Below are 25,864 nucleotides of genomic sequence, written 5' to 3'. Positions count from 1 at the left end.
CAAAGCACAACATTCTATATTTTATAAAATGTAATCCATCGGAGAGGTAGCCTCTCAGAGACAATGAAAGTGTAGCCATTAAAAGCCGTAGCTTTGAATAAAGGTCGTGTTATAGCAGGCGGGCGGGCGTTCGGTCGGGCACTCTCCCCACGCGCGCGGTACAACCCACTTATCAATTCAGTCGAGTGGGCATTCGTTCATTGTGAAGCATTGTGGCTATTATGCGCGGATTCGGTGCCTATTTACCCGTTCACATGCCACTGGAGCAGTGAGCCCGTGAGAGCAATTAAACCCTTCAATTATTTTTGTGTTGCAACAATGATCTCCTTGTATCGACTCTCTTAGTACTTAACACTTTTAGTTTATCTAATTTATATTTTGAGATTATGTTTCTAACAAGAAGATGATCTCTTTTTACAGTGTACTTTATTTATTAGTATTAGGATAAAAAAAATACATCAGGTATGTAAAGTAATGCATTTTTAATGCAATGTAAGTTTTAAAAGGTGATAAATAAATTATGGGTGTTACGAAAGACCATTTATTGAAAATCATTTGATACAATTACTCTTAAATCTAATGAAATAACAAAAACCTGAAACTTTATAATTTGGTACAGTTGTAACAAAATTTTTAGTAAAATCGTTACAGCGGTTTTATTGTATTCTCACTTGAATTTCGACTGCCAAAAAGTCTGTGTTTTGTCAAGAAAAATCAGGAGGACGACGATATGCTTTTGTACAAGTTTTTATAAAGTGGAAACACACAGTTAAAATTGCTCTTGATGCACTAATGCTGTAGTCATATCGGTTGGTAAAATCACTTACTTACTACAAAAAATTATGTTGGAACGTATGATGTTTAATTAAAAAGGAAAAAGTTTCATCCATTATCATGTGTATGCTGATATGCGGAATTCTTATGTAAAGGTGTTAAGAAAAAATTGAAAAGTGCAAAACATTTTTATTTGTAAATTGCTGATTGCGCCATCACACCATAGTAAGTTGTCATTCAAAATAAATAAAAATGATTATCTGTTATTATGAAATAGTTATTTTTGTCAATCTTAGTCAGTGCTTAACAACTATTCATTTTATGATCATTCAAATGTAGGATTAGAATTTTCCTGGTAAATTTTACACGATTTATTTTTACAAAGGAAAGACATAATCACACATAGTACGTTTGACAGAAAAATAAATCTTTTATAGATTAGCTAAAACATAAATTAACCACGTCTGAACTTATATTTGTTACTTTACTGCTAAAGAAGTGGAATAATAGATAGCAGCCCAAATAGGCAATGCTGAGGCGATGACGTCACTGTGGTGTGGTCTAGGCGAGGTGCGACAGGTCGTCCAGTTCGGGCGGCGGCTGCGAAGGCTGTCCCGCGCGCACGAACACAGGCTTCGCCATCACCGACACCGGAGCCTTCGCGTAAATTTCACAAGATAAGTTTACGCTAAATCAACTCCACTCCTACATTTTTTACTCTATTTAAGTAACCACTCTGTCATAGTCATATATAATTTGGCTACTTTTAATTGAACTGTATGTATCAAGTTTCTGACAGATATTAAGTTTATAGAAATATAGTAATTTCAATATAAACAAAAAAAAAACAGATATCAAGTGATAAAAAATACTAATTCACACTGCCAACTGTCTTTTAATGGAAATTGTTTTGAATGACAAAACGGAGACATAATATACTAACCTAGTCATGCTGCCGATACAGACTACAGCATAACAGCAGTAGAAAACAATACTCCTCACAAATGCTTGGAGAAAACTTTACTGAACAGAGTACGATACCTGGCTGAGCGACGGTAGTGCGGCGGAGGCGGAGCCCTGCGGCGGCACGCCCACCACGACCAACTTCTGAGGCGGAGCCCCTCCCCCCGCGCCGCCCCCACCTGCGCCCGCGCCGCCCGGCGGTCCGCTCGTCACCACCACCGACTGCGCAAACCATGCTCTATGCACTACCACTCCACAGTACAGGACAATGCATTACGAAAGCTCTATACAGTCATGTCAGCATCGATATTGTGATTTCATGTAAACTTGCAACAGGGAACTAGAAAATCTGTCAGTCAACATTTTAGATAATGTAAGTAATTGCCTCGAGCAATTATTACCTCGTCCCCAGTTTAATTATTCCATGAAATGATTGGCTAATAGTTGCCTTATTTTCTCGAACGAGTCTTTAATTTTTAGCCAGAATAAGCCCTTTCGTATTCGAATAGCAATTTCTTCAGTACTGTTAAATTGAGATTTTAAATATTCCTAGTCCTTAATCTATCATGCCATCATTCCTATTGTAGGAAGCCAAATACATTACTACACAAGGAACATTCTCATTATAACAAAAAGCAGGCAAAACATTACCTGGACGTTTTGGCTGCGCACTATAGTCGGCTGAGAGGTGTGCACTATGTGGCCGCTACTCGACACCTGTGCCTGAAAATTTAATGAACAAATTCACATGAACTGGACATCTACGAGCGAATTAAAAAAATGCAGTAGTCAATATCAATTTAAATACTTGAGGAGTCTTCTGCTGCGAGACGATGACGAACTTCTGCGGGGGCGGGGTGGAGGGCGCCGATATCACCACGTTACGCGCCACGCTCTCTGCAGTTGCAAATCAGTTTTAAACTCATTTATTTATCATGCACGCTCTGATGTTAACTCTATTTTATATGTTATGTTTACCCGCAACTTTAGAGGGAGCGGAAGAGGGCGCTGGCGAAGGAGAGGGCGAGGGCGCGGGCGGGGCGTGCGGCACGAGGGGCGGAGTGCACGACACCACGGCCACCGCCCCGCCACCGCCACCCGCCGCCGGCGTCGTGCGCAACTTGATCACCATCTGCTGCAGGCTCGGACCCAGGTACCCATAGTCGCGTCTACAAAAATTGACAAGAAAATGCGGATCGCTTCATTTTATCGTCGTCAATGAAGATCAGATCACAGTATTATAGTCATATTTAATAATACCTGTTTATGAAAAATACGTGAATATAAATGAACTGGCAACATTACTTGTAGTCATCGGGCACGTCCGGCGGCTGGCGCAGCTGGCGCACGACTGGCGCGAGCACCTTGAGCAGCTGGTGCTTGAGGTTGCCGGCCGCCAGCCGGTCCGCGCCGCCGATGCCGCTCAGCGCGCCCTCCACGCGCTCGCCCAGCCAACGAACACGCGGCAGAATGAACACCTAACAAAGTACAACTTTTTTTACAACATATAAACCCAAACCTCGAGAAAATACAGAGCAAACAAATATTTTTCCTTTTCATTTAATTTTTTTTATAGCACTGAACTCGTAAAACTTTATCGTTATACATAAAAGTCAGTATAAAGACAACAGAAAGTCAGACATTACAAGTTTAAGGCTCACATTTACTAACCTTAACAACTTCAGGACCAAGCTCTGCCAATCCTTGTACTGCACCATACAGGGATGCAAGAGGGGTCTTCTCCGACTCTTTCATTGTAGTAACCATGGATGGCCCATTGCCAGTTTCATTATTCGTTTGAGAGGGACATTGCAATGCCTTCGCAAATAATCTTAAAATGAGTTAAGAAAAAACATAATTTTTTAAAATATTCAACATAGGTAACAAATATAGAGATAAACATCAAAATTATTTTTTCTGTATATAACATTTAATCTATTTAAAAGTCTTAAATTTACCTTGTAACTCTTGTTTGTAGATTATTAGTAGAAGTATTAAAAGTTTTGCATATTTGTGCCATGAGACGTGCTGCAAAATCTCTCAATGCCCAGTGGTTATCCATTTCTGGTCGCAGGCATAGTTGCCGCGATACAATGCATGTTGAAACTGAAGGAATCAGTTCATGTAACTGTAAAAAAATGTTTTAATCATAAAAAATGTGTTTTTAGTACAATAATGGTAAATAACATTATAAAAAGGCAGGAAAACATAAAAATTAAAAATGTTACATAAAATCTTACATATTTTTCCAAATATAGGGATTGATTGTCAAGTAGTGCTTTGACCATTCTCATCAGGTATATAAGAAGTGCAAGATTATTTTGCACAACATTTACTTTAACTCCTTCCGAAATGAATGTGCACATTCTTGGTAACATCTCGTGCAGTCCCGGGTCACATGCCAACGATTGTAACGCTTCCTATTCAATAAAACACATAAAATGAATATATTCACAGCCGAAATATACAATACACAAACGGTTGCCTGCGATTTCGTCAGGAATAGAATAAAAAAGTTAAAATATATAGCCTAAGTTACTGCCGCAAAATCGGATAGGAAAATGACGGACAGATAGAGAAAAGTTTTAAAATACAATTTTCGTTATAAGTACGCAATTAAATCATGTGTACGAAATATGTTTTGTCTATATACATTTAGACACTCCAATTTTATTAATTTTATATAGATGTCAAATTAAAGGAAAATATTTGGCAATATCCAATTCTTCACAAACAACTTACTGCCCGTCTGGCTTCATCACTTCCAACGCAGGCCTCCGTGATTTCTTTGTAGTAAAGTTGTTGTTCAACACTTAATTCATGAGTCGCAAGTTGTTTTACATGTACGGATTCTGAAGCTTTCAAACGTGCTGCTTTACCACACACCGGTTTACCTGAATGTGATTAATAATATAAAATTAAAGACGGAAACCTGATGCGCCAACCCTACGTAAGTGGGACTAGGACATGAAGATAATCTTTAATAATTTAAAGTTAAAAAATAAATTATTAAAATGCAAGTCTCCAATTTCGAGCAAATAAAAATTACAAGTATTCTGCTATAATATGTAAATTAAGCTTAACTTTAAAAAACCTTTAAATGGATTATCGCAAAACATTTATCATTCTTATGTAATGTGAATTACGAAGTTATAAGATTATTAATAACTTAATTTACTTTGTACCCATAAAAATTATACCCATAAAATAACGAAATGATGTTTAGTGCATAAATGTTGTTTAGGGCTTGAGAGGTGAAGTTAGAGGATGGGAAGTAGATAAATATCATTGTGGCTTTTTATTTTCTAGGCGGGGAGTAGATTTGTCAGTATCAGTCTCAGGTTACACTATATTCTTTCTGGTAACTACAAAATAACCAAGTATAAAGGATTTAAAGAAATTTATAGACTTTTTAATAATTTAAAATGTGCTTAGGGGGCGTCCATAAATTACGTGAGGTGTTTTTTTTAATTTTCTGCCCCTCCCTCCCCCCTGGTGAGATGTAGTGAGATTTTATTCAACCCCCTCCCCCATCTCCCAATCTCACGTGAGATTTTTCAAAATGTGAGTTTCTTAGGTAAACGCGTTGGATTGTCATTGTAAAAAGAAAAAAACAAATTTGCTTCGTGCTTTTATTTACGACTAGTTATGACTAGTAATCAATGTTGCTGAGAGTTTAATTATAAGTGTAATAAAAATTTAACAATAGAATACTTAAATCGTAACTACTTAGATTAAAAAAGAGTATCTACTCTAATTCAGTCCATGGAGAATCATGCACGGTCTCAAGAGAGACTATTGGAACCAACATGTCCATTTTTTTTTTGTTTCAATCAGAAAAAAAATTGCGTGATATTTGCCGAGACCCCCCCTCCCTCCAACGTAAGATTAGATGAGATTTGTCTCGACCCCCTCCCCCCCTTAAACACCTCACGTAATTTATGGACGCCCCCTTAGCAAATTAAATAATTATACATACCTGCAGAGTCTTTATTACTGGGCTTGCTTAATTTTGTAATGGGATCAACAGACTCAAGCTTCTGAGCTTCTTTAGATAATGGAGGAGGATTTTCCGGAACTGCAGGCTGTACACCATCAACACTTAACCAATGAGCTCTGACAGAAACATCCAATGGAATCTTTGGGGGTGGTGTTGACAGTATTTCTGACAAATCAATTTCTTTTTCTTCCACAAAATGAAGTTCTCTGCCACCACCAGATGCAAAACGGAAGGGTAATGAATCAGGTTGTATGAAGCCATACTGACACTGGAACAGTAAATGCAAATTATACAATATAGGAAGTGTTTAATGTTTATAATACCATATTATATATAATATATGAGCATGTCTTATCCGTAAAAACACTTAAAAATTCATTGTTATCAAGAGTCATGTAGCATTCAACTAAATATTTATTAGTAGTTTTCATGCATACATTTTTATGAAAAATGACTTTATTTAAATCTTCACTAGAAACGCAGTTTCAGTACCAATGCAAAGTAACAATCTGTCAACCTACTTTATACAGACATATGTAAACTAAATTTGATGACATGTTTTATTTCTCCTACCCTATTTCTTGACAAATTGAATAAAAAATGACAAATTTTCACAATACATTAAAATAACTTCACTTAAAAGTAAAGTTTATCTTCTTGAAAAGTATTACAGTTAGTGAAAATCCCTTAGGTGTGTATTTCCACTCATACATTGATTCATTAGTAGTTGTTTTCAAATATCTTGGCAGCCTAAATTTCAATAACTCATCAATTTTAAAAATTCATAATAAAGAAAGTAAGTAACCTCCATGTTTTTAATTTTGAGACCATTGTCTATATCAGTTATAGACAGCTTCTGCCGCTTAGCATGATGCATAAATTTCATTGCATCTTGAACAATTATTTTAAGTCGAAATGAAACATCATCGGCCAATTCTTTTGCTGCATCATCACCTAGATTTGCAATTCCTACACTTTCTGCAATAACTTTAATTGAGTCAACGGTTAGAGAAGACCCATAAGCGAGTTCAGAGTCACTCATTTTTACAAAAATAGTTTCACATAAATCTGAAAAAAATGTGAAATAATAAACTATTAGAATAGTAATGTAAAAACTATAACATTACTAGTTCTTACATACTTAGTAGCAGTAGGCATAACAACTTTTATTTCAGAATTAGTTTAAGTTAGTTTGGTAAAGATAGTTTTATAGTAATAGTAAATAAATATAATTGAAAACAACAAAACAAGGAAACAAGGCTAAATCGTTCACAAAATGCAGAATGACAGCAACAGTTGTCACTGTCAGTAATGTTGCCAGAAAGATGAAACGGAATATATAAGTGAGCGGCGAAGTCTTTCGAATGACGTAATAAAACCTTATACTATCCTTCTTGAAAACGTCAAACACATTCTATACCTATAACTTTACATGCCATTTTATGTGACTATTGTTATCTCCTCAGCTTTATGGAAGGTCAAAAACGGTAGGATAGGACCTTGTTCTCATTAATGGCAGTAATACACAATGCTGTGGACTGTGTACAGTCAGCTTCATAAATATAGTGGCAGTCAAGATATCCAAATATATAGGAACACCTAAAGTGATCAATTATATAAGTACAACCAAAGTTATCAAATTAATTGAAGCATCCACTCTGCTCAAAAACACCGGAGCGTTCACATCGTCATATATATGAGTACATTCAAAGTGCCCATAATTATAGTTACAGACATAGCGTCAATAGTAACGAAGCATCGAAAGTATGCAAAAATATCGTAACATTAGACAAAATTGAACTCTATCTCTATTTACTTAAGATACACTTTGAAATATACTACTTCTGTTAAATTCATTTGACATTTTATATGAAAACATTTTTTTCCTATTTACTTCAAGTTTACGTCCCGCATGACAGATAGGTACGAGATAGATAAGCAATATCAAATTTTAATTTGTCACCATATATGCCAGTTTGGCCTTACGGCTTAACTGTTCGCTGTAATACGCAGTTTTGGCGATTCGAATCCCAAACTTATTTTTACATTTTTAAGGTTTTTAATTTTATTATCAAAGCGTTATATAAAATTGAACTTTATCGCAACAATTATTGGTTACTATTCGACATCTTTAAAAATTAAGGAACCACAATATTCCTTGTCCCTTTTTTTAACCGAGACGTCATTAGCATGTTTTTTTATTGTTCACGTTTATTATTGTAAGTTTCGTCATTAAATTCCGCGCGGACTGTCACTGGCGACATCGAATACGTGTAATAAATCTATGCTTGGAAAATTCTACTGCAACCGGACTGAAGATACCTAACAGTAAGAGAAAAATAATTTGATACAAATTGTCAATTAATTTAACAGAAGTTGTATAGATGGCCGAACCTAATCGTTATTAATTTTATTTAAATATTTAATACCCCAAAAATAAAAATTTAAAATTGTTTTTGTTAAGAAAAAACATATTCTAAGTACATTACCAGATTTCTCCTTTTCATTAAAAAAAATCAAGCTTTATATGTGATTGATAATATTGAAAAATAAAAACCTTGTAAGCCTGGGATTCGAACCACTAAACTTACGTACCGCGGCGAAAATAGTAAAACACTGAAACTAGCACATATTGTGACAGAGTAAAATTTGATGTTACTTACTAGCTTTTACCCGCGACTTCGTCCGCGCGGAATAAAAAAAATGCTCACAAGATAAAAAGTTCCTATGTCCGTCTCCTAGTTCTAAGCTACCTCCCCATCAATTTTCAGCTAAATCAGTTCGACCGAACTTGAGTTATAAACAGTGTAACTAACACGACTTTCTTTTATATATATAGATAGGTAGATTAGGTATCTGTCATGTATCGTCAATTTATAAATTTTAAACGTTATAATAATAAGAAGAAAAATGTTGGGTTGTCCGATAAGTTCGTGCCCATTTTTAATGGAAATTTTAAAGGCCCTTAAGTTTTGGCATACGTCTTTTAAATTATATTTGTTTGATTTTATAGCAAAACGTCTTATGTATTTCGGCAAAAATTAAGTCAATCAGTTTTTATAAAACTGATAGAAAAGAACGAATCGTGTCCTACCATTTCTCAAAATATGGCTGAAGTTAAGCTTTTCAGTATGCATGTGTCATGTAAACATGTCATATGTTTTCAATAATTGTAATATATTCGGGTCTATTCTAAGATACCTATTGAAAATCGGAACGAACTTATTGGACAACCTATTATGTTGATACAAAGCGTCAAATGAATTTAACAGAAGTAGTATATTTCAAAGTGTATCTTAAGTAAATAGAGATAGAGTTCAATTTTGTCTAATGTTACGATATTTTTGCATACTTTCGATGCTTCGTTACTATTGACGCTATGTCTGTTACTATAATTATGGGCACTTTGAATGTACTCATATATATGACGATGTGAACGCTCCGGTGTTTTTGAGCAGAGTGGATGCTTCAATTAATTTGATAACTTTGGTTGTACTTATATAATTGATCACTTTAGGTGTTCCTATATATTTGGATATCTTGGCTGCCACTATATTTATGAAGCTGACTGTACAATGGTAAACTAAAAATGAAAATTCAGCTTTCAAGTTTTCAGATTATTGTCATTTTTATTTCTAAACCTTTAATACTTTAACGTTATTCTTTAAGTGTTTTTCGTCTTTTAATTAAATTACTAGATAAAATTATGTATAAATAATTAATATAAACAAAGACAAAAAATATGTGAGCCGTCATGGGACGCCTGGCAGATGTGAAACATCGTGTATGCACAAGTAATATGCCTAAAAGATAATATTATTAAAATAAAATAAACATATATGTATACCTTAGTAAAGCGTGGCGACCCGTCGCCACGGCAAGCGTCGCCACGCCAACAATTCGGTTTACAAGTGAGCCTATAGATGTTTCACATCAATACTCTAAAAATTATTAATTGTATGTGTTGTATATATCACCTGTATTATACAATTTAAAATACAAATGTGATGTAAAATTGTAATGAGAAATCTTTTCAAAAAACATAAAAGTTTTTGCATGAATCTGTCGCCGACGGTCGAATGATATTGAATACCGATCCGATGGATCCGATACTGGCAATCATTTATTTAATAAAAGATTCATGCTGTAACAACTTCTCTAGAATAATGATGAAGGCAAAGTTTGTGACCGTTTGTAGATTTTGCATCCACGCTATTAGTTTTCATTGAAAAATATCATTGATATATTTAAATCGTGTCATTACTATTCTGCGAAGATGTATAGAAGTAAAAAGGACGTCGATAAACACGTGGAAACGTTAACATCAAAATTGTCACTAAAAGAGGTATGTAGAAAATACACGTTTGTGGCTTAGATTTTAGTTTCATTGAAATTACTAATGTGTCGTTTTTTTGCAGTTTAATAGCCGTGCATATTCGATCGCTCGGTTATATTTCGATGTAGGGGACTATGCAAGTTGTGTAAAATACGTCGAACAATACCTTACATGCAAAGATAAAAATGCCGCCGCGCATAAACTACTTGGACAGGCGTTTCAAAAATCAGGACAAAAGGAAAAAGCTCTCGAGCAATACAAAATTTCACTTGATATAGATCCAACACAAACAAGTACTATCCTTGACAGTAAGTTTTTTATTATATTTTATTGAGTTTTTCATTTATTCATAAATTTTCATTTATAATCTTTTTATTATTGATCTTATAAACATAATTTAATTATCTCTCTAATGCATGCTATGGCATTGTGCACAATAAGATATTGCTGTCTCATGGGGGGGTAAATTATATAGGTTATGTACCTTCACTTTGTAATACTAAAAGTTCTTATTGGCAAAGATAATTAGTTAATCAAACACTCAGTATTGATAGATGAAGATATAAAAATAAATGAAAAAAAGAAATTGTGTTTACAAATTCTTGTGATTTGGTTTCAAGTAATGTTGGATTGGTTCTGTTGCTCTATAAGTGTCATACAATTGGTTATTACTGCTATCATTGTTTTGAAATTATGTATGAACAGTTTTTTTAATAATTAAAATAAGGGTTTGAATATTATGCTAAATATTCCAATATATTTGCTTTATTACCACACAAGTAAACAGCAAACATATTCACGAAAGGTAAAAGAATGAAAGTAAAATAAATCAAAAATAAACGTTACATGTGTTTTGTTTTTGGCAGTTTTAAGATTTGAGTTATTTACTAGGGAATTGGAAGATGCTTTGTTTGTGCTATTTGAAACAAATGTATTTTTTTAGAGGCTTGTAAAATGAGAGAAAAAAATATTTTTATAATGCATAATGAAGTTCAAGTCAATATACTTTTTTAAAGAAAAAGATTGATGAGTAATAAATAAAAATCCTTATTTTAGTTTGCGAGTTGCTTGCTGATGATGAAGTTACCATTGATCCTGGACGTGCTAAGTATTGGTGTGAAAAAGCAGAAGCTATTTTCCCAAGACATACAACAACTTTTCGACTTAGAGAAAAACTTTTAAGTAAATTTAACCCTGACCCAGAAGCTTTAGTAAAATTATTAAAAGCAGAGCTTGTGGAAAGGCCAAAGGAAGCACTCCTTCATGCTCATTTGCTTAAACACTACCTGAATTCTAATCAAGTTAAAGATGCATTTGAACACAGTTGCAATGTAGAATTTGATAAAAATTATTTTTCGCTAAACAATGATTGGTATGAAATAATTTCCCAAGTTTTAAAGAATTACACTTTTGACTCAAAAGATTGGTTATACCAATTACTTTTGCTAACTGTTAAAGAGAGGCTATGCCTCCTAAGTCTTACAGACACACCCAGTGGTTCATCAAAAAGCTTGATTGAATGTAATGATTTGCTTTTTCATTATGACCAAGCAATAGAAAATGTTGCTCGTGTTGGTGCGCCCAGTGGACATTCAGAGTTTCACTCTTATCTTTTACAACATCACAAAGGCCAGTTGGCTTTGCATACAGCAACTTTTCTACTTAAAAAGGCGAAAAAAGACCTAATAAGTTGGAGGGAAAGTACTAGACTAGCAGATCCTTTAATGCTAATTGCTTGGCAAACAGTTCCAATGGATTCTAAAGTAAATTGGCTTCTCCATGCCCCAGAAAAACAAAGAAAGGTAGTTCAACGCTGGTATGTTGAGGGTAGCTATAGATGTTCACAGTCTGGGCATTATTTACTCTCAAATTGTCAGGATAAAAGTCAACTGTTCCTAGATCAAATATCACAGTTCTGTTCTGGCTCGGAATGGAAAGAAAAACTATACAAAAAACTATATCCAATAAGTGAATATCAAGCAAAAATTAAGACTTCTCACATTACATCTAATTCATTTCACGTTCCTGCAATCAGGTTACCAAGAAGAAATGAAGTTGAGGCTTATGATGACAATGCTCAAAGAGAATATCCAAATTCCTTACATCATATTGTTTGGATTTTAGTGAATTACAAAAAATTATCTGAGTTTAAATGTACTCTTTTTGACATGTTAATGCCTACTGTTACTAATAGTGGACCAGAAGCCCTCAGCAAGATAGATATTTATGCTTTTGCTTACTGTGCTGCATTGTCAGCAAAACAAAAACACAATCAAAAATCATATGCTACTGATGATAAACCATGCACTATACCAGCCAATATTACTGATCTACTTTGTAGTCTTACACAAATGAAATGGTGGGATTGTGCTTATAAATTCTGTCAAAACGAACTAGGTACAGAATTAACTGATATCCGTGCAACATTAAGTGCTGGAATTGAAGTAGTAAGGTGTATAGATAACCATGGTTTAGATCCGGAGCTTCTTTGCATTCTTGGTCGAATTTTTAGTGAGCAAGCTAAGGCAATAACTGAAGAAGAAAAAAGCAATAAATTGGAAATGAGAGCATTTCTATATTACTCAGCAGCTATACCACTCTTGAATCAGCTGAAAAACAATACTGTTGTCAAAGTTCCTAAAAAACGTATCTTTGACTATACACATTCAGACCTTGGATCTAAAGAACTTAACACATTAATTGAAGAATGCAAGCTTTTTGTGGCTCTCATACATCTGAGAGATGGAGAGTTTGAAAAAGTGATTGATTTGCTAGCTTACATAAAAAGCCCCAAAGCCTTTTATTATCTAGGCGAAACATACAAAAGAATTGCCTTAGAAGAAATAGCCAACTCAAGAGACACGGGAGCTGACTCAAAATGTATGTCATTATTATTGAAATCTAAACAGTTTGCATACAAAGCTTTGGATAAATTAAAGCAAACTGATGCTTTTAAAAGTAACAATTTATATACTGAAACACAAGATTTGATTGAAGACATAGAAGCTTGTATAAATAAAGTCGATCCTGACTATTCTACTCATGTTAACAACATAGAAGGGAAGTATGTATCCGACGAAAATATTTCCTTGATTACCAATGAACAGTTTTCTATCCGACCTAACCATCATTTTCGAAACATTAGTTCTACGCCTAAACATCAATCGCAAGCTAACATTACAAATTATCGATCTGCAATAGACTCTCAATTATTAGAAAACAATAGGATAGATAATCAGTATTTAGAAAGAATTGAAACACACATAAGAAATTTGCAAAAAAGAGATGCAATGATTAACGAATTCATGGAACAAACGAAAGTATGGTTTAAAGAAAATAATACAATGGGAAATCAAATAATAAACACTATTCATTTAAATACAGAAAATACTACTGAACAATTTAAACTTCTTAAAATATCAATTGACCAAGTTAAAGGTCAAATAGATGAATGCAGAAACGAATGTAAAGATGTCGTAGAATTAAAGAAACAAGTAGCTGAGTTAAAGAAAGAAGTATTTAAGTTGAAGAAAGGATCTTCTGAGTCAACATCAAATGATAATGACTTGTATAATTTGGATGAAAATTATAGAACATCCGAGAGCGCTACAACATTTACGCCGCACATACCATTTACACCATCCCAGGTTATTCCACCCTTCACGCAACGTCTTGTTCCGCCATTCCCAATGTCATCTAATCCATACCATATGTACGGGCAAAATTTATACAGCTTATACAATCAGTATTCTCAATTTACCCAACCACAGTCTGTACCAGGAGCGCAATTATTTGACCCTACTAGAGGTCAGATGAACTTTCCTAATGTATATCCAACACCAGATCAAATGTATCTTGATGCCCATCTTATTCCTCCTAATATGTCGTCTGCATCTACACTGCCATCTGTGTCGACGATACCTATGGTGTCTACAGTACCTCTGTTGTCATCGACAATAGTAACAACTTCCGTATCCAAATCATCTTCGTCTACAACAGTTCCTACTTTAAAACCAACCCATTCTGTTGATATTAAAGAACCCTCGCGTTCGCTACCCGTGAATGTTGTTATCACTTCATCAGATCCTTTACCTACCAGTGCTGCTATACCTGCACCAGTATTAAGCGTAACTGTCCCACCCCAGCACATTAAGGCAAGTCCTCATAACTATCAGATACCAATGCCAACTACCACTGAAAGTAAGACTTTATCACCCCCAAAGCTTGGTTTAATGCAAGGGATGAATAAACAAGCTGTCACTACAAAATCTTCGTCTCTTTGGAATCCATCTATATTTGCCGATACCCAACCTACCAGTCTGTTCAATAACTCTTCACAAGACAATTCTAATGCAGTCGGCGTTGTTGCATTTGATTCATCGCCCAATATTTCTCTTAACAAATCAAGAACATTGTCAGAAAAAAGTAACACTTCGGTAGAGAACTATGATCCTTGCCCCGACTTCAAACCAATCATACCTTTACCGGCTGAGGTAAAGGTGACAACTGGAGAAGAAGATGAAGTTGCAATATTCAGCGCAAGAGCAAAATTATTCAGATTTGTTGATAAGCAATGGAAAGAAAGGGGTCTTGGTGAAATGAAATTGTTGCAGCACAAAAAGTCTGGCAAAGTCAGAGTACTAATGAGAAGAGAACAAATTCATAAAATCTGTGCTAATCACATAATTTTGCCTGAAATGGAAATTAAACCAATGATGAATGAAACTAAAGCTTACTTTTGGGTTGCAAACGATTTTGCAGAAGAAACTGTTATATTCGAAAAATTCTGCATAAGATTCAAAACTGCTGAAATTGCGAAACTGTTTTACGAAACATTTGAAAAGGCTCGGCAAGACGCTATAGCATCTACAAAAAGTACCCCAAATATAAATCAAAAACTACCTGAAAATTCACAAGATACGAAAGTCGATTTGGATCAAAATAAAACCGTTGTTGGCGGTTTTACATTTTCGTCTACACCATCTTTTAAAAGTATCAATAATGTGTCTTCGAGTGATACACCTACAGCACCACAAACATCTAAAAGTAATGTATTTAGTAGTTTGTCATTTAAACCCAACACCAGCACACAATTTTCCAACTTGTTTAATACCACAACAAAACAAACTGATTCAGTTGATCAAAATCAGCAACAAACGGAAAAAAGTAATAAATTGAATACTTCCGATACTGTTGAAGAATTTGAACCTGCAGTTGACTTCAAACCTGTAGTGCCTTTACCCGCTTTAGTTGATCAAAAAACTGGCGAAGAAGATGAAATTGTATTATTTGAACACCGTGCAAAATTATTACGATATGATTCATCAACCAGAGAATGGAAAGAACGAGGTCTTGGAAATATAAAACTATTGATGCACAAAGATAATAATAAAAAAATTCGCCTTTTAATGAGAAGAGAACAAATCATGAAAGTATGTTGTAATCATGCTATTAGCAAAGAAATGACTTTCCAGAAAATGCCAAATATGGATAAAGCAGTAACATGGTGCGCCAAAGACTTCTCTGAGGGAGAATTAGTCGCTGAAACTTTCTGTTTGCGATTCAAAACGGTACAAATTTGTGATGAATTTCTAAACGCAGTTATGTCAGCTCTTTCTAAAATTGACGATCCAAAAACACCTAAAGAAGGAAAGAATGAAGATAAAAAAATAATTAATCAATCCAACGGCGACAAAATAAACCCACCTCAAATTGATAAATCATCTAGTTGGGGTGATAGGTTTAAACCTAAAGCTGGTTGTTGGGAATGTAAAACTTGTTATATCCAGAATAAACCAGATGTAGCAGTGTGTTGCGCTTGTAATACTCCGAAAGAACCTACATCAAATGCCGATCCTAAACCAGTTTCTAACAATGAGAGTCAGTACAGCTTTGTAATGCCTAAGACAAATAACGCTCTTTCGGGTTGGGGGGATAAATTTAAACCTAAGGAAGGTTCATGGGAATGTGATATGTGTTTAGTAAGAAACAATAGTGACGTAACAGAATGTAGCGCGTGCAACAAACCCAGACATCAGAATACACTAGCCAAAGAAAACAAATTAATTGATCAGAATGCTGCCTTAAAAGAAAATAAATCAATATTTACAAACAATGTTTCAAGTCCCAAATTTACTTTTGGTATTTCTCATAATGTAAATGATGAGAAGACTGTAAAAAGTGAAACAAATTTGTTTAGCACGAATACCACACAAAAATTTACCTTTGGCTTTCCTAGTGTGATTTCTTTTGGCGACCAAAAGACGAATACTAACGTTTTCGGTGCATCGAAATCAGTTGAAAAAGAACAGCCTTTAAATTTTTCCATTAAAAATAATGACTCTAAAGTTTTTTCTACTCCAAAAACAAATGAAAATGACACTAATGTCGCAAAAGGTTTTGGATTTACGTATAAACCTCCACAAATTGAAGATAAGTCTAAAGATGTTGAGAAAAATAAAATTGTGTCTATAGAGGAAGCAAAACTTCCCTCTAGCCCATTTAGTATTCTAAAAGAGGTAAGTTCTAGAATAAAGTTCAATTTGTTAATCAGTAAAAATACGATTTTGATCCTGTTTAACACTTTATTTGATAATTTCAGGTTGACAATGTTAGTGAAGAAGAAAATGAGATTTTAATATTCGGACAAAGGGCCAACTTGTACAAGTTCATTTCAGGTAAATGGGAAAAACATGGAGTTGGCATAGTCAAAATATTAAAACATAAAGAGAACAATAAGTTAAGGTAATCTAAATTTAGCTTATTTCTGCAGTGAAAACTTTACTTTAATATTATATATGCTGTCGCATTTTCACGCCAAAACGACTAAACCGATTTAAATGAAATTGAATACATATATAGCCTAGAGCCTGAGAAAGGATAAGCTACTTTTTAATGCGAAAAAAGAGTTGTAAGGGGTTGAAACAGTTATATGCTACTATGCTTTCCAAAAACACCATTCCAAGCGGACGTCGTCGCGGGCACAGCTGGTCATTACATATTCAAATTCCCATTAAAAATATGTTTTAGGTTTAAGAAGTGTTTATGAATTATTAATTACATGATTTTTCAATGAATATTTTCAGAATAATAATGCGCCAAGACAAAGATTCGAACATTTGCTTCAATTATAATTTGACGTCTGAAATTAAATGCAAGTCAAAAGATGAAAAAACCTGGCATTTAACTATTAACGACTGCAGCGAAGGTGAATCACGCGTAGAAAACTTTTGCCTTGAGTTTCCAAATGCCGAACATGCGTTGAAATTCAAGATCGCCGTTGATATTGCTTGTGATTCTCAAGCCGAATACAATAGTACTAAGAAGGAGACTGACGACGTTGTTTTCGTGGGAGAAATACAGGCCTCCAATGAAGACAAGCAAAAAGCTATAGAGCTTAAACTGCCTGAAAATTTTTACACCTACAAAAGTAAGCCCCCTTGTCAAGGATGTCGAGGTTGTAATGACGAAGATGTTGCAAGTGACGTAACATGTAATTCTACAACTACATCGTTATCTAACACTGCTGTAGGCGTTCCAGGAACCAATATTTCCACTCCTGTTAAAGGTTCCAAACAAAGTCCAACAAATTCGTCTTATGGTACTCCAAGCAACTTTAATGAAACTGCTGATGTTTCTATTTTCCGTACTCCCTTAGGAGCAGTTGGTTCCAACACTGTAAATACAAGTAATATTACAAGCAAAGACAATACGCTAACTGACAAGTCTAACACTGGCTTATCTGAACAGAAGTTGACATTTGGAACTTCAAACATTTTTAATCCTCAGCCATCATCAGCCACAAAGAAATCTATTTTAGCTCCGCCTAAATTAGATACAGTAAAGATTAATACATCTATAGAAAACCAAGATATAGAAGTTGATAACAAACCTATTCAAGCATCGGCAGGTTTATCTAGTAACAAATCAATATTTGATTTGTCAAGTAATAAGAAAGACTTGTTCCAAAAAAGTTCTGAAATCAAATCAATCTTTGGAGATGATCAAAAGCCCATTAACCTCTTCAGTGGAATGAGTCAAGGAAGTATATTTGGTCCATCTGCTTTAAAAAGTGATGCACCAAAATTGGGCCAGTTTAGTCCTTTCAGTACACAGAGTCAAACTTTTAGTAGTATTTTCGGGAAAAGCTCAAATGAGCCTGTGGCCATTGGCTCCAAGCCTAAAGATAACACCGGTCAAATAGCAGCCGTGGCAGAACCTCAATCAAAAGAGAATGCTACGTCTAAAGATGACAAAGAGAATAAGGTGACAGGAGCCTTAAAAATTGATAATGACTTGTCATTTGCCACATTATCTTCAAATGCCTCTGGATTTAATATTCAACGTAAGTTACTTTTTTTTATCATAAGATTTGCCCCTAGCAACAAGCGGCCACCGTTGATCACAGATGCATTGCCTCTCTTTAATCGACGGAGGAGGTGCGCACAGAAAAAGCATATATACCCTTCCTATACATCTCATCCTCCTTCAAATCCACTTCCCCCATCCTTTCCTGACAAAAAAGGGTGGGAATGGAAAGGGGACTAAAATTAGGCCCCAGCACCCACACTCGTCAAACGAAACTTGGAATTGGTTCTCCTTCAGGCCTGTCTTCTGTGTAATCGTGGTATTACACCGGGCGAGACGGCCCATTCGTGTAACAGACGTTGTTGCTAATGTCTCCGTGTCCACTGTTAAAGTTTTTCTTCATGAAATGATTGTATTTGACTATTATAACTTTTTTACAGAGAGAGCAGATTTCAAATGGGAAGGAGCTGGCCAACAATTGTTTACCAGTAAAGTGAATAAAGATAAATCACTAGATAATGTAGATGGTGAGAATGAAGGGGGTGTCGCAGACGAGTATGATCCTCATTATGAGCCAATTGTTCCATTGCCAGCTAAAATTGTTGTGACTACAGGTGAAGAAGACGAGGTAAGCCCCTGTTTTATGTAGAAAATATGTTACTTACTTTATACTTTTCGTCTTACAAAATTGTATGGTAATTTTTTTTTTTTTAGGTCAAGCTGTTTGGTGAACGTTGTAAATTATTTAGATATGACGAAAAAGGTCGAGAGTGGAAAGAGCGTGGCGTCGGTGAGATCAAAGTACTATTTCATCCTAAACAGATGACCTATCGCCTCCTACTTCGACGAGAACAGGTAACTTTAATATGTTTTTGTATTTTCATACTAATTAAAGTTGATTTTTTAATTTAGCAAGTCACATACTTTGTACAACTTTCTTAATCTATATTTGTTGCATATTAACAGGTGCATAAATTGGTACTCAACATGTTGCTGTTCATGGACTTGCAATTATTGCCTATGAAGAACTCAAACCGTGCCTGGACCTGGGCCGGAATGAACTACGGTGAAGAGAATGCGGCCGGTGAGCAGGAGATGTTGGCCGTGCGATTCAAAACGCCCGTTATCGCTACTAATTTCCATGACAAAGTTGTTGAATGTGTTCGAGTGAGTAATTAACATAAATCTTGCTAATTAAATTAACATTTGCATACAATTTTCTACCAAACTACATCCTTATTTTTCACCCTTGTGAAAAAGTAATAAAAAAAGTACAGAAATCATTGTAAACTCTTGTTTCAGTCATTACAAGCTGCGGCAGCGGAGGCAATAAGAAAAGAAAAAGAAACCGCAGAAGCAAAAGGAAAAATTGTTCCATTACAAGTGACCAATGTCCCTCAGGCTGAGCATAAGGCAAAGGTTGCGGAGAATTTGGCTGTGACAAGTATCCAAGAAGATAAAGATGGCTCCGCTGCAAGTGAAACCAACAATCAACCTGTCATGGAAACTAAGCAGGTCCACTTTGAAGAGGCTGAAGATAGTTATTGTGTGGAAGAGGATGAAGGAAATGAGTACAGGGAAGAGGATGAGGATTACGATCATTACCAACATGATGAATCTGACGAATACAATGAGGTAAGGAATTAAAGACTAAAGTAGTCTATTCTCTCCAGGAATTGATTATGTTTGTATTTTTATTAGGTAATATTATAATGATTTTTATTTTATTTCAGGAAGAAGAAGATGAATCAGGGATATATTTTTCATGTGAAGGTGAAGCAATAGTAGAAAAAGGCAGCAATCGGGAGAGCTGCGCGCAGGCCAACATACAAGTGCTGTTTGACCAGAACTTGTACTCGCCCAAGATCCTCGTGACTGACATGAACACGGGCGAAGTGCTCGCAGACACGCTCATATTTATCGATACCGAATTCCAGGTAAAAGAGTTTTATTTAATTATTACTTTTTTCTCCATAGCTAAAGTTAGGAAATATTTGGAAGACGAAGATATTTTTTTAGCCGACTTCAAAAAGAAGGAGGTTATCAATTCGACTGTATTTTTTTTTTTTTTTTTTTTTTTTATGTGTGTTACCGCGAAACTCGGCCCCTGGTGGTCCGATTTTGATAAAAATTATTTTAATCGAAAGGAAGTGCTTGCAGGTGGGTCCCATTTTTTTGTTTTTTTTTTTAAATAACTAGAAGACTAGTAGATTTTGAATATAGCTTCAAAATTTGTTGCGGAAATTAGGGACATTTTTGCTTTCAGCGCTTACGTAGGCTAAACTATAGGACTTACATAAAAATGATGTATGGCGAATTGTAGCTCTTTAAATGTGCTAAATAAAAGTCCGCGATAGCATATATCTATCTTTTATAGTTTTCTCACAATAACCATTTTTTTTCTTCAGAAACATCAATTAAATTCATTCCCTATTTCCGAAGCTATTATTCGAGTTCAGTATTAACCCTTATGTAAATAAACATGTTCATTATCAAGAGAATTTAATGTAGATTATATTTGCAATTGAAACTATATCATTCTGTCTAATAGTTTAGGAGATATCGTAAGAATAAAATTACGCGGAAACGAAAAATGCTACATCGCGTTACAATGAATAGCACAAATTTGCTTTCTGGGCTTACGTAGGTCAAACTATATGACCTACATTAAAATGATGTATCGAGTAATTAGAGATCCTTAAATTTGCTAAATAAAAGTCTCAGGTGGCATATATCTATCATCTATGGATGTCTCACAAAAACCATGTTATTATGAACAAACTTCGATTAAATTGCACACGAAAAACAGCGTCGTAAGCTTACGGCGCTATTATATTATATTCGATATGAATCCTTATCCAAATAAATATGTTTGATGGCTAGAGTATTAAATGCAGATTACATTAGCCTTTAAACTATGTAATTCTGATCAATAGTTTGGAAGATATTAAATTATTAAAAACTGCGCGCATTCGAAAAATGCTAGTGCGGCGCGCGGCTGGACAAAATTAAAGGCACGCTACGATGTATTAGTTCGTTAATTTTCAATTTGTATACCGATATTGATAATTATTTCATTGTTTAAAGGATAAGTGGTTATCTGGTGTATTCTAAATTAGTTTTTGAATTGAAGTACACACATATTAAATAGGAAAGTCCTTTTCTTTATTTGTCTTATTTATGTCCTTATACGTATTAAGGAAATTTGTAATTAAACTTCAAATTCACTAAAAATTGAGAAATAAAACAAACATTTTAAGAAAAAAAAATAGCCGACTTCAAAACAGAAAAAACTATCTCAAACAAAATGCGCTCAAAAGTAACTTAAAAAAAAACAATTTCAAACAAAATGCACTCAAAAGTAACGTAAAAAAAACAATTTCAAACAAAATGCACTCAAAAGTAACGTAAAAAAAACAATTTCAAACAAAATGCATTCAAAAGTACCATAAAAAACAATCTCAAACAAAATACACTAAAAAGAAACAAAATAATGTCATGAAAACTTCTTTCTTTCTTTCCTCTCTCTTTCAAAAACCCTCTAAACTCTAAAGAAAGTTCTCTTCTTTCTTGTAACATGTCTATATTGTATAATTATTGTTATTTTGGAGTCGGTTTCGGCCTAAGTAGGGACATAAACGTAAGTATGTCTAATACATCTCAAATATAAAATGTCACCTATTTACTTCGGCCGACACCGACTGCGAAATAACAATAATTATACAATATAGACATGTTACAAGAAAGAAGAGAACTTTCTTTAGAGTTTAGAGGGTTTTTGAAAGAGAGAGGAAAGAAAGAAAGAAGTTTTCATGACATTATTTTGTTTCTTTTTAGTGTATTTTGTTTGAGATTGTTTTTTATGGTACTTTTGAATGCATTTTGTTTGAAATTGTTTTTTTTATACGATGTAAAAGTGTATACGATAAGTGATAAGACATCCGAAGAACTGCGCATTGATATATTTCTTTCCCTAGCTCAATGGTGACTCGTGCACATGGACGGGTGTAGGCGATGACGTTAACAAGACTTTTACAATAAACTTCCCCGACAACGAAACGGCCGTTTATTTCTACGACAGTTGCGAGGTAAGACACCTATTATAAAGTTATATACATTAATTGTCACACATCGATGGGTACCGGGAATAAAGCCGCAATCGTAAAAATGAAAATGTTCAGGAAAAAATATTTAATGAAATTATGGAATAACTATAAAACCACTGAATATCTTAAAATAAATTATATGTCACCTTGTTCGTTATTTTTTGCCTAAAGTACTGTTGCAGTTACAAGATTGTATATTTTATCCAAATAGGAAAAAATCGGTAAAGATCATATTGCTACTATTTATGTCGAAAGGTTGTTCCCATAATAGCCACTTACAGCTTTGTTCCACGAAAAAAAAAATGAATGTTGATACAGTAATAATATGTTACAGCTTTTTTCAGTGTATTATAGGATACACGATGGATACAGTAACCATAGTTTGTGTTCTTATTCCTTGAACTTGATGAGCGTTTTGTGGACGGTATTCATATTTTACTGTATATTCATCACTGTATGTTTTTTTAAATCTTTTATCTTTGCGTGAATATCTTATTTTTATTGACAGTGCTTTTATTATTATTATTTTTTTACTAGAAATATAAGAATGGATCATTTAAAGTGGTAGAAAAAAGAGCATTATGTTATTATTAAACAATCTTTTATTGAATCAAAGTAGCATAATTAAAATGACAAATTCGTGACTTTATAAGACTTTTTTACTTATATTATCCATGAAAATTAAGAATTCCTAATAAAAAAGGTACTTATGCTTAACTTTAAAACTTGCGCTATTTAAATTAAATTATTTTATAAAATGTACCTACTCTAATTATAATAAACTAAGACTAGTTTATTAGGAACTGTAGGAAATAAACTCATCTAAACCAACATTCGTATTATCTTAACATAAAAAAAAAATTGGGTACCAAAATATTTAAAGCAAAATCACGTCTAAAGACTTGACTCCTGTAGCGGATCCTGTACCTCAGCAGCTTCGTGGGTTCCACATGCCAAAGATTTATAGAAATCGTGATAATATTGTGGAATATCATGACTGTTACAAAGACAGTAGATCAGAGTACAGAGGTGATGTACAAATCTGTAACAACTATAGAGGAATAAAGCTCATGTCACACAGTATGAAAGCTTGGGAGAGAGTGGTGGACGGAAGAATAAGAGAGGAGAGTTAGGTAACTCGGAACCAATTTGGGTTTACACCAGGACGGGGGACTACGGATGCCATTTTTGCTATTCGCCAACTTTGCGAGAACAGGCCTATAGCCTGTGCATAAAAACCTGCACATGGTGTTTGTAGACCTCGAAAAAGCATACGATAGGGTTCCGAGGAAGGTTTTGTGGTGGGCTTTGAAAGTGAAAGGAGTGCCTGGGAAATACCTGCAACTTATTCGTGCTATGTATTGTCGAGCCAATACACACATCCAGTCTGCTGTTGGCGATAGTGACAGGTTTGGTGTCTCGGTAGGCCTACACCAGGGTTCGGCTTTAAGTCCGTATCTCTTCCTCCTGGTAATGGATGCGCTAACATCAGACATACAGGAGGAAGCACCCTGGTGTATGCTTTATGCTGATGACATCGTGCTTGTCGGGGAGGATGAATGCGAGGTGCAGAGCAGGTTGGAAAAATGGCGAGATAAATTGGAGAGAGCTGGTCTTAAAATCAGCAGAACCAAAACTGAACATTTGTTCTGCGATTTTGGTGGTCCGACCAGATTTTCTCCAATCGCTTTAAATGGTGTTGACCTACCAACCTGCTCCGATTTTAAGTACCTCGGTTCACTCGTCCAATACGATGGTGGTGTTGACCGGGATGTGAAAAGCCGAATAAATGCAGGTTGGATGAAATGGCGACAGGTCACCGGTGTGACTTGTGATCCAAGAATGCCACCCAAGCTCAAGAGACAGATCTACAAGTCAATCGTAAGACCTGTCTTATTGTACGGATCTGAATGTTGGGCCACCAAGGTTTCGGATGAAAGAAGATTGCACGTAGCTGAGATGCGTATGCTAAGATGGATGTGTGGTGTGACAAGAAAAGATAAAGTTAAGAATGTGCATATCAGAGGAAGTTTGAAAGTAGCGCCAGTTATCGAGAAATTGAGGAGCAGAAGGTTAGCGTGGTTTGGACATGTTATGCGGAGGGATGATAATCATTTAAACAAAAAAGTAATGAGATTGAATGTGGATGGCTATAAAGGTAGAGGAAGACCAAAGAAAGTATGGATGGATTGTGTGAAAGAGGATATGCGTAAGAAGGGGGTAAATTCAGATATGACGTCTGATAGAGATGTATGGAGAAGTAGTACATACTGTGCCGACCCTCCATAGGGATAAGGGCAGGTTGATGATGATGATGATTTAAGTACATGTCATTTGTAAAAAATCAGAAAACAAAAATTTTGACACAGGTACATTAATTCGAATCATGAACAGATGACTATAAAATTGTAAAATAATTATTGTAGATTATTATCTTCAGTAATACAAATAAAATAACTATAGTTTGGTAGTCTTGTGCGTGATTTAATATTTGCTGCCATTGAGTAACGACTCAACGATAGTTTAGTAGGTACAGCAATGTTTAGTGCGAATCTGTTAACATCAAAGTAGGTACAGTAATGTATAGTGCGTTTAATGTTTACATGATTTATTCCCTGGAAGAAAGCCGTAATTACAATTGCTGGTCTAAAATTGAAACAAAAATTTCACTTTCAACATAACCGTATTGTTCCAGTAATATTTTTCTAAACGTTTACCAGGAACAAACAATTAATGTACAAAGTGATTTTTCTATTTTTGTCATTTTTCATCAGAATTAAGTAAAAAAAATATATAAGGTGTATTTAGGTCCGTAGATACCGAATCTGACTTAACCCGAAGACTGTCGCAATATCCATTGCGACATTATTCCAACTACCCATCGACATATTAAAGACTTGAAAACAATGCTTTCAAAGATAAAGTCACCATTCAAAGTAATTTGTTTCTTCGAGTTATATGTTAATTTTTGGGATCCCAAGTAAAAAGTAAAATTTCAGTAATACATAACACTTATTTTATTTACAGACCAGTAAAACTGCTACTTGCTCATCGATGGACAATGAATCATAAAATGTTAGACAAATTCCTAAGAAATATACTGAATTAACATATTCATGCAACCCTAAGTAAATGATTGATAGTATTCAATTCTATTATTTTGTAAATAGTCAAAGCTAACAAATCTATTTTTTAATCTTGATTTTAAATTATAATTTATACCAATTTTGTGATGATTTGACGAATTATTTTTATTAAAGTATCTCAGTTATAAAAATAATATCAAATGAGTTTTTGTAACTATAAACGTAACCTTTAATTAGTATCAGTAAGTTACATGAAAAGTTTCCATTTTGGAACATTAAAATTGACTTAAGT

At 34.5% G+C, this 25,864-nt stretch overlaps 2 protein-coding genes across 2 annotated transcripts; one reads left to right on the top strand and one right to left on the bottom strand.

Annotated features, from left to right (window-relative positions):
* Positions 1-516: 516 nt before the first annotated feature.
* Positions 517-6,980, bottom strand: LOC106712292 (transcription initiation factor TFIID subunit 6). The gene is made up of 13 exons (XM_014504792.2): positions 6,879-6,980; positions 6,543-6,805; positions 5,717-6,005; positions 4,480-4,631; positions 3,978-4,157; positions 3,696-3,865; positions 3,409-3,568; positions 3,043-3,215; positions 2,716-2,906; positions 2,546-2,634; positions 2,389-2,460; positions 1,816-1,959; positions 517-1,431 (listed from the first exon to the last, which is right to left on the bottom strand). The coding sequence occupies exons 2-13, from the start codon at positions 6,777-6,779 to the stop codon at positions 1,336-1,338; spliced, it is 1,953 nt and encodes a 650-aa protein (XP_014360278.1). The 5' UTR covers positions 6,780-6,805; positions 6,879-6,980; the 3' UTR covers positions 517-1,335.
* A 2,906-nt stretch (positions 6,981-9,886) lies between these two features.
* Positions 9,887-25,663, top strand: LOC106712397 (E3 SUMO-protein ligase RanBP2). The gene is made up of 12 exons (XM_014504946.2): positions 9,887-10,082; positions 10,156-10,381; positions 11,130-16,591; positions 16,675-16,817; positions 17,159-18,417; positions 18,821-19,008; positions 19,095-19,235; positions 19,347-19,547; positions 19,683-20,015; positions 20,114-20,317; positions 22,358-22,468; positions 25,514-25,663. The coding sequence occupies exons 1-12, from the start codon at positions 10,014-10,016 to the stop codon at positions 25,556-25,558; spliced, it is 8,382 nt and encodes a 2,793-aa protein (XP_014360432.2). The 5' UTR covers positions 9,887-10,013; the 3' UTR covers positions 25,559-25,663.
* Positions 25,664-25,864: the final 201 nt, after the last annotated feature.

The sequence above is a fragment of the Papilio machaon genome, chromosome 3, assembly GCF_912999745.1.
Source record: "Papilio machaon chromosome 3, ilPapMach1.1, whole genome shotgun sequence".
In the NCBI taxonomy this organism is placed as follows: Eukaryota; Metazoa; Arthropoda; class Insecta; order Lepidoptera; family Papilionidae; genus Papilio; species Papilio machaon.
The sequence above is the reverse complement of the archived record's forward strand: the minus strand, read 5'-3'. Positions and strand labels throughout refer to the sequence as shown.